The following is a 9,715-nucleotide window of genomic DNA, read 5'->3' on the forward strand; positions in this document are numbered from 1 at the left end:
TCCGCCGATCCCACGATGGCGCGCCCTATGGATCGGCCGCGGACGATGGCGGGCACCCACAATGGGGGTATCGTCAGCACCCGATGGCGTCCATCGTCCGCGCCATCGTCCGCCGATCCCACGATGGCGCGCCCTATGGATCGGCCGCGGACGATGGCGGGCACCCACAATGGGGGTATCGTCAGCGCCCGAGGACGATGGACGCCATCGGGTGTGCCATCGGGCGCCCCATTGCGGGTGCACTAAGAATACTTCAAAACGACACTGCCCTCTGTTTTAATCCTCTGGTTTGTTCCGTATTTAATTAATTGGAACAAACAACTCAACATATATATGTTTATATATAGTGTTGAAAGTGATCTGTAGTGATAGCAAGCAAGCAAGCAAGCATGATACTGGTGGCAATAGTAGCGGAGCTACTGGAGGAGTACACGGTGGTGGTGGTGGTGGCGCGTGTGCTGGAGCACGTGCTGCAAGACGCGCCACTGCCGTTTCCACGCCGGGTTCGTTTCCTCATTCTTCGTAATCTGCCTTTCGCTTCTCCGCCGTCTCTCCCATTCCGCCTTCAGCACACGTACTACTAATATTACCCCAATGCAATTCACTTTTGTCTGTATACTTTTCTTCTTTTTCCCCTTTTTCTGCTGTGGTTTCCTTTTGGATATAAACATAGCAAGTTGAGAGTTGATGTAATTTGTATTCCAAAGAGTTGATGTAATTTGTAATTGGATGTATGACATCGCCAAATTTGTACTTGAGAAAGACACATTCTTCCTCCACACAAAAACGTACAAAATGAAAATAAAAGGATTTTATAAGATGGGATTCTGTGTCTAAAATTTTCTACCAGAATATATGACTGTATACATGATTTCTCTAGTAAACATGATTTTCACACTAGTATTATACTCCTCGTAGATCACTTTTCCTGCTCAAACACAGAAAAGGATCTTTCAACTATACAAAAATTGTACAGGAAAAGTGAAAATTGAGTCTTGGCATGCGACTAGAACCTTCTGCCACCAAGATCAGCAAGTCTAGCCAAAGGCAAAATTATCCCTACATTTCCTCAGAATCAGCTGATGAGTTGCCACCTTCTATACGACTGCCCAATCTCACTATATCCTCAACAAGTATCTTTCCATCTGAACAAAAGAACATAACAAGTAAATAAGAAATAAACCAACCAGGGCTCTCAAAAAGGTATTGTGGAAGGTAGGTAGCAAGATCAGCAGATTGAATGTGTGCGATATTTATGTTTTAGTGACATCCATAGCGACATGTGAGCACTGAGCTTGTGACAACCAACCTGCATCTTTAGAAAGACTGCTGATCAATTCTTGCACCCCCTCTCTGCCTAATGTGTTCTTTAAATATGTAGCAGCTGCTGCAACTTCCTCAGGAGTCACTTTTCCGTCATAATCTCTGCAAGGATCACCATGGCCATGGGGAACTTTATCAACACAACTTATATACCATAAATTGTTTTACTCCTTTTGGAGTATGTTATAAAGTTAGATTCATACAAGACTAGACATCTCAACACTCGATGGTGGGTACTCGAATTCGGAGCCCTAATTAATATCATAGATAATGTGACACTATATGTCAACACTTTAAAACAAGATGAAAACATTCAATTGTGACGAAAGGACTTATTATTTCATAAGGCTGAACAGGAAAAAAGTAGCAACCATTTGTCGAAAAGCCATAGTTAATACTGAAACCATGATCTAATTGAAGACAAGCATAATAACTAACAAAATAGCTCATGGATTACCTGTCAAGTATTCGCCATTGATCACCAATTTTTGCATCAACGTCATCAATTTCTTTCTCAAGCTTTTGAAGCATATCCTCAACCTAGACAAAATTGGCAAGTTAACAAACATGCATTATTTTAGCTGCACGGATATTTAAAAATGATTCGTTCACCCCAGTCCTGGCATATTCCTTATATAGTGCTGCCAGTTTTTTCATTTTGTTACTTCCTCAGCCTAGGCGTGAGGCTATCCATTACTTCTTATGGACTGCTAGGGAAAGACATACCTTATCTACAAGAGCAGATGAAACATTGTTCTGTTCAGGAACGTCAGCATCATCCTTGCTTTCATCCCGAGCAGCTTTATATGCCTTCATTGCCTGCTCTTCGCCATCTGTTCCATCTCTATCCACCATGCTATTGTATAGCTCAATCTGAGAAGATGAAGAAACCATTGATGTTTTACATACAAGTTTAGTTGAAGTTGAAGTTGAAAACATTAAAGAAAAATGTTATGTTCCAAGTGGACTATATGGATTTTAAAATTTGAGAATTGAATATAATGAATGATTCAGAATAATATTTAATGAACGCAGAGTTTTAAAGCCAATTCCGGAAGTAAAATTCCACAAAATAAAGCAATTCCTTGAAAAAGGCCTATTTATCGCCTTTCCAGGCAACAAGGCAAAAATCATAAAAGGTGTCATAATGGTTAAGAGTTGGTTTTTATGAGGCCAGCTAAGTATTTTGTTCATCACCAAAAGTCAACAAATTAATATTCAACTGTAGCTGAAAGGGAAGTCAAAAATACCTCACTATTCACGAGCCTCAGGAACTCTTCACGCTCCCTGCTCACTGACTGCAATAATAAAGCAAAGAATAAATGTGGAAGGAGAATACATTTTATCCTCAAGAAACTCAAACAAGAAATTTCTTTATTACCGATGCAGATGCCAAAACAGCTAATGCACGACTAAGTTGACAAAGCTGTTCTTGTTTATCCAGAGCTCTAGCTCTAGCTTGTTCTTGTGCTTCTCTTGCCGTCGGATTGCTCATCTCTTTCAAAGCAACATCAACTTCCGCATCAGAAGATTCATTTTTCCTGACTAATTCTTCTTCCTGTTTCTCTTCCTCCTCCTATAGCCCCATATACGAATGGAAAAAAGGGGGAACACAAGATCAAGAATTTTACAGTTTCAGGAGAAAATGTTCATAGGAGCAAAAGTAAACAAATGATCAACCTTGATAAGTTCCTCCTGCATTTCAAGGTAGTCCAGCTTCCTCCTCCTTTCTGCAAGAGAATCTTCAGACGGCAATGACGTAACACCCACAGTATCAACAACCTCATCTGGAAGCGAGGACAAAGTAGCTTGAACTGCTTCCTCTGGCCTCATCCTTCCGGTCACAGTGAAGGCTCTGCGAACAGCATTAGCAGATGTATCAAAATTCTACAGCTGTGCAAGGATGTATAATGATAATTTTCGAATCAGACAGTGAACAATCTAGATGAGAAATTTAACCTGGAAAGAATTAAAAGTGAGGAAGGAACAGAGTGATTCAGAGATAAATCTAGCCAATCTCGCAACTGAAAAGAGAGAGGTTAGTGGATGTAGGTCACACCAATATATGTCCTATCACTGGAAAATCTTTCATCAGCATACAAATTTCTAATACAGTCTTCACCAATTATAGAAGTCAACTCTTGATTTGTAGTCTGTGTTATACATTTCCATCCAAGACATTGCCAGAGTTCATGCTCAAGCAATATAACCAATCATCTCATGCAATTCATGATATGTAAGGTTGCCACCCTGAAAATCTATAAACCCTGATGACAATTAAGTGATGTACTTTTGTTGTGATACAGACCTGTTGACGCATTTCCTCCACTGAAAATTCCCCAAGCATACCCCTCTCTCTACAATCTTCACGAAGCTCTGCCTCTGATAGAGATTCTACACCCTCTGCTTGGATCATTATGTCATCTTTTTTTATGCTAAAAAGAGAACCCGAACAGACTTTAATAAGTACATATTCACATATAATACAGTTAGATTTAAAGTTTTTGAAGTCGGCTAACTGAGTAAAACAACAGAATATATTTCAAAGACCAAACTATAGCATAAAAGTTGATATCACCCACTAACAGAAGAAAGAATACAAAAGTTTGGGAGTATCAGGATTTTTTCAAGAGAATGTATGGAAATGTCAGTACTATCATAGAAAATATCATGTCGAAGGCAGAGCAGTTGCATAGTCAACGCAAGTTACCTCATACAACACTCAACAGTTATTATTAAGTGATAATACAGTGGCCTAAGCTGCAAAAAATGTGCAATATCTAATAGCAAAAAGTCTGTATCAAACAATTAACACAGGAAGGGGAAATAGCACACCTCTGCAATCTCTTCCGAAGCATATACCGCAAATAAGCATCGGTTCCGATAGGGCTCACTCCCATATACTTGCACATATTAACTAAACGAGGCCTGCCGAAGAGAAAATTGTACCAAATAGATTAAAATGTATTCGACAGAACGGCAATGAGATACAATCATAATCTTGAGAACGCAAACCTGCTGATATTATCTAGAGTGAGTTCATCATTGAACAACTTAGCAAATCCTAGAATTTCATCATTTGAGACGCGAGCACCAGTTCTAATCTGTATAGAAAACATTAAATTTCATTGAAACCGGTGACTCAGGAGGACTCTATCTTTTTACTAATGATAATGATAATGTTTACTGACCCTGTTCAGGAACCCATCAAGATCTTCAGCCGTTCTCTTAACTTCTCCACTTCTTGAAGTTTGGACTTCTTTTGCCATTTCTTTGACAGTCTCTTGGAGAAACTTTGCATATTCTATTTTGGCTTTCAACCTCCTTTTTAGTGCTTCCTGCAAGTATAACATTCCAAATGAAGATTGCTTCTAGAATTAAAACCAAATAAAGAAAGAACACTCAGCAAATATCTCCAAGAGAGTGCATGGAAACATACTAGTGATGATGATGATAATGTCACAAAATCTTACTTTCATCAGAAACAGAGTTATAAAGTGCTCATGACATATAAATCATCATTAAACACTGGAAAGTATCTGGATTAAAACAAACAATTAATGACATTGTTAACCAAAAGATTTCATTTGATTTGACCATGAAGTGCCCCTCTCAGTTGGTAAGCGTAAGACGTTTCCATCCAAAACCAGTAGGTCGGGGGTTTGAGTCAGTGCTCCAGAATGTATATAAAAGTTGGGACAATAAGAAGTACTCTTGAAGACAAATATCGTGTATTAGTTGCAGGTAAAGGTTGATGAAATACACAATGTTTGTTCTTGCTAGTGGCTGAAACATGAATCTTGAATGAGCTCATGAGTATACATTGGGGAAGAAAAAAAGTCTTGCTCCCAAATATTAAAATTGAGAATTGACTAGATAAGATAGCAAGCAGAACTGGGTAATTGATCAGACAAAACTGCAGGATGATGAAATAACATTAATAGCTTTTGATCTCCAAAGGCAACAGGTGAAAGATGTAAGATGTGTAGACTAAACTGTAGGATATTTCACACTTCCTCCGTCCCATAAGAGATGTCACACGGATGTCACGGGATTTTAGGAGGTTTTGTTTTGTGTGTTAAGTTGAGAGAGAAAATATAATTTTTATAGTAATGTGAGAGAAATTTTTTTCAAAAATGGAAATGTGACATCTTTAGCGGGACAAACTAAAAAGGAAAGTGAGACATCTTTTTATGAGGGAGTATTTTGGCAAACATAGCATGTAATAAATGAGCTCAAAAAAATCACAATAAAGCTCCAAAGAATTTTTTGAAAAATCTCTAAAGCAGAAGATAAACAGACAATTAGCTATTTCCATGATGACAAGAAATATTTTTTGAACTGACTTTTGTGTTGTGGAATATAAGATTTTTCTATAAAAAATAGGGATGAAAAAACATGTAATTGAACAGCATCCCAAAGACGCCAATTGCCTTCTGGTCCATACCTTTTCTTTCATCTTATCCTGGAAGGTTGAAGGTAGCATGTTAGGGAAGAGCTTGAGGAAAACAGGCAACAAAAATTCCATGAAAGGAACGATGATGAAAACAGCTACTGGGACTAGCCTAAAAACATCAGCAGTAGTTCTTGTAAGTTGTTGCCTCTCCCTTCTGGAGAGACTTCTTCCACCAGCCAATTTCATTAATAATCTCGAACTGATCCTCACATCAGCCCCTAGAAGCTTAAATCCTAGCCAGTAATGTTTTAGCGTTGATACAAACTCACTTCTCCAGTGTACGAGTTTTTTGGCCCAGTCTTCCCTGTTTACATGATCATACATGACACCTTTCTTCATTAGTTTAACATAAAAGTGGAGCATATAGATAGACTAAAAAGAAAATCTGACCTGCTCATGGAAGCCACAGCCCTCAGAGCTGGACCAATACCTAAAAATGTGGCCCATAGTTTCTTTAAGATCGGCTTAACAGTAATCTGAGATTCATGCAGTTTTTTAGCTTTGGCTTTGGCTTTTGCAGTACTTAGGCCCACAACAGCCTGATCACATTCTTCAGGAGAAGCTTCCTTTTTCCTTTTTGCAGACATTTCTTCAATATCCTCATCATCATTTCCTGGATCAGGCTGCCTTGCAGTTGCTGTTGAAGCATAACATCTAGATTGTGATATCATCCTAGCACCTATCAGGCAGTTGAAATCCAACCTTCCATTCCCATATCTTAGAGCTGTGATTTCATAAGCTTTAGGACTACAGACCCCTAAGGATACAGGATTCAGTGGTTTCTTGCACAAAGTTGAAGTCTTCTGTTTTTCTCTCAATAGATCTATGTTATGAGGATTGTGGTCTGTGATGGAGATGTAGCTAGGAGAACAAGATTGACCACAACCAGATGTATGGAAAGTCTGAATAGAGCGAAGGGAGAGACTCAAGTAATCTGAAAGAGTCTTTCTCCTTCTCAAAATCACTCCAGAGGCCATTATTTCCTCTCTTCAGTCTTCACCAATAAAATCAAAGACAGACTTCGCCAACCCAAAAGGCCAAGCTATGGAACAAGAAAGATAAATGAATAGGAAAACTGAATCAGAACGTGTATCATCATATTACTTATCTGAATACAATATAATATAAATATAACAGGACAAGGAAAATAAGAAGTCAATTTTATGTTTGAAATCTGAGACTTGACAATGGTTATCAAGTATATTGGAACCATTTCTTGCAACCATGAAGCACTTAAACACCAATAGTAGTAGCCAGAACTTCCAATAGAAATTACATTTGCATAACAAATCTAATTGGCTGTACTTAATGTATTAAATAAACCACTTCTACAATTTTGAATAATTCCAAGGTAGATCCCAAATGCAAATAGGGACCGCGCTCTAAGAAACTTGGTGGTCAATCGGTAAAGTTATGTGGGAGAGAAACATTAGTATTTTTGGTATTTTGATTCCTTAGGCAGAGGATAGCTATATTGTAAGCTACTTCTATAGTCTTACTATAACTTTCAACAGCATATCTGATCGTCAGAAGCATACCAATTGGGAATATGAAATCTTAATGATTAGAGTTGATTAAACATATAGTAGTATATATTTTCCGTCTCAAGTGGCCTTAAAAAAGACAATTGATGAACCATTCAACAAAAGATAATGCATAAACTTAAGTTGCTTGTAACAGTCATTTGCCTTGCATAATACTCCATCTCTCTCAAGGCAGTCTAAATCTAAGCAGCAATCAGATTCATCTGCTTATTGCAGGGGCGTGACTTGCTTATATACTTTGGTGGATTCCATACACCCCATAGAGCATCTATTAGGTGTGGAACGAAATCCAACCTTTGTTAATTCGTTAAATAAAGCACTAACTCTGCCATATAGAATATTACCAAAAAAAATCACATAACATACGAACACCTCTGCTATATGTGAACACACATGCCTTGAAATCCAACAAAACAATGAAACAGCCCATTGGCACATTGACAAGAAAAACCTAGAGCAAATAAACCATGAAATACATAACAGGAACGTATATACAACAAAATTCGACTGATACAGAGCTGCAATCATGGAGTTGGGAGATGAAATATTTCGCAGTAACAATCAGTAAATGCAGATATTAATTTTGTAAAAGAGCCAAATCAAAATACAGACGAAAAAAACAAAGGAAATGAATTAATTGAAACTATAGACCATCTAACCTCCAGAGCAAGAAACCCTCAATTGTAAGTAATCGACAAACAACTTCTGAAAATGTAAAAATATACAGAAAAAAGGAAAGCAGCAAAATAGGTGCTTATGCGCACGTCTTGTGTGTTGGTGTGAGAAAATGTAGGGAGGGAGAGAGAGATGACTCACAGATTGTTAGGAAAGCAGCAAGAAAATGATGAAAGAATGTGGAGAAGAAAATTTCGAGACTTTGGAAATATATTCAATGAAAGAGAGGGAGATGAAGCAATAGAGAGAAAATCGGGTTTATAGGGCAGTTTGCCTTTAAAATCACGTAAATGTACTCATTTTGTTATCTATTCCATATATAGGAAAAACGCCAATGGGAAATGCGTTTTTATTAAGTAAAAACGCCAACTAGAATGGCGTGTTACAATGTTCAAGTATTTTACCCGTATTTACTCCGATTACAGTACATTTAAACACGCCAATCAAGATGGCGTGTATATAATAAAAGACGTCAATCCGTGTGGCGTGTCTGTGCTAAAAGACGCCAACCTCATTTGCGTCTTTAACTAAAAGACGCCAACACCATTGGCGTCTTTGTTCAGAAGCATATACTAGCAGCCAGTTGCGAAAAATTAACACCACAGACCCACTTCGCGATTTTCTCTAGCAGCGGCCAAATCCTTCGCAAATTCGTCCGTGTCTTTGTGATTTCGCCCTCCATTCATCAATCGGTGCTAGTTTTCCCCAAATTCGTCCAATTTATTCGGTTAGTATGCTTATCTTTTACATTATTAGAGTAATTGTTGGATACTTAGCTAGGGTTTGTAATGTGTTGCGATTTGAGTTGAAATATTGTGCATATGGATTATTTGTATGACGTTAGTGTTGATTATTATGTTGGATTGTTTGGGTTAAGTGAATTTGTGTATAAATTTGATTATAAACCAAAATCGTAGGGTTTTATAGCTTAAAAATTGGGCAAATTGATTTGGTTTATGTGGGTTTTGGTTAATGTCTTTTTTTAGTTTGAAATGTTAATTTTGTGTTCATTGTTAGGTTGAAATTGAAATTGAAATTGTTAGGTTGGTTAAACTAAAATTGGGTAAGTTGAATTGGTGGAAAATTGATGTATATTGTTTATTTGAACTGTAACTTTTGTGTAGGTGAATTGTGTTATGATGTTGAAGTTGTGTATTGTGAATTATTTGATATAGGTGTTCCATTTTGTGATATTGTATTAAATTGTTTTAATTATTGAATTTGTTTAGGTTTGTTTGTTGTTTAATTTGGAATATAAATGTTGTGTAGGTAATTTATGGCATCTTCTTCAACTTCTCGTCGTCGGCTCTTATGTGGTCCTGAGGACCCCTCCGTATTATATCTGCAGAGACAACACGTCTCTAATAACATATGGGCAGGAGTGCCATCGGAAGACGTACGGTGTAGAAGATACGAAGGAATCATATGGGATGTTCCCATAAATCCTCGTGTTTTGGCGGTTATAGATGAGATGGGGTTCGGCGGGATGTTGAGGTGTAGTCAACCGAAAGACATTGACCACCATCTTATCACCGCTTTGATTGAACGTTGGAGGCCAGAGACTCACACGTTTCACTTTCCAGTCGGTGAAACGACTGTGAGCTTAGAAGACGTGGAGGTCTTATGGGGCCTCAAAACTGACGGTGAGCCTCTGACGGGTTACATCCCCACTAAGGATGTCAACTATTGGAAGGATGTTTGTTTGGATTTTCTTGGC

At 38.0% G+C, this 9,715-nt stretch overlaps 1 protein-coding gene across 2 annotated transcripts; it reads right to left on the reverse strand.

Moving 5' to 3' along the window:
- Window positions 1-789: 789 nt before the first annotated feature.
- LOC121759358 (mitochondrial proton/calcium exchanger protein-like) lies at window positions 790-8,267 on the reverse strand. 2 transcript variants are annotated; one of them, XM_042154914.1, is made up of 15 exons: window positions 8,140-8,267; window positions 6,170-6,821; window positions 5,771-6,083; window positions 4,515-4,661; window positions 4,339-4,427; window positions 4,159-4,251; window positions 3,632-3,758; window positions 3,283-3,347; window positions 3,004-3,178; window positions 2,705-2,899; window positions 2,574-2,621; window positions 2,050-2,196; window positions 1,781-1,863; window positions 1,310-1,425; window positions 790-1,145 (listed from the first exon to the last, which is right to left on the reverse strand). In XM_042154914.1, the coding sequence occupies exons 2-15, from the start codon at window positions 6,754-6,756 to the stop codon at window positions 1,060-1,062; spliced, it is 2,271 nt and encodes a 756-aa protein (XP_042010848.1). In that variant the 5' UTR covers window positions 6,757-6,821; window positions 8,140-8,267; the 3' UTR covers window positions 790-1,059. The 2 variants fall into 2 exon arrangements, with proteins under 2 accessions (XP_042010848.1, XP_042010847.1); XM_042154913.1 differs by lacking the exon at window positions 8,140-8,267 and adding an exon at window positions 7,983-8,112.
- Between the last annotated feature and the right edge of the window lie 1,448 nt (window positions 8,268-9,715).

This window comes from Salvia splendens, chromosome 12 (genome assembly GCF_004379255.2).
Source record: "Salvia splendens isolate huo1 chromosome 12, SspV2, whole genome shotgun sequence".
Classification (NCBI taxonomy): Eukaryota; Viridiplantae; Streptophyta; class Magnoliopsida; order Lamiales; family Lamiaceae; genus Salvia; species Salvia splendens.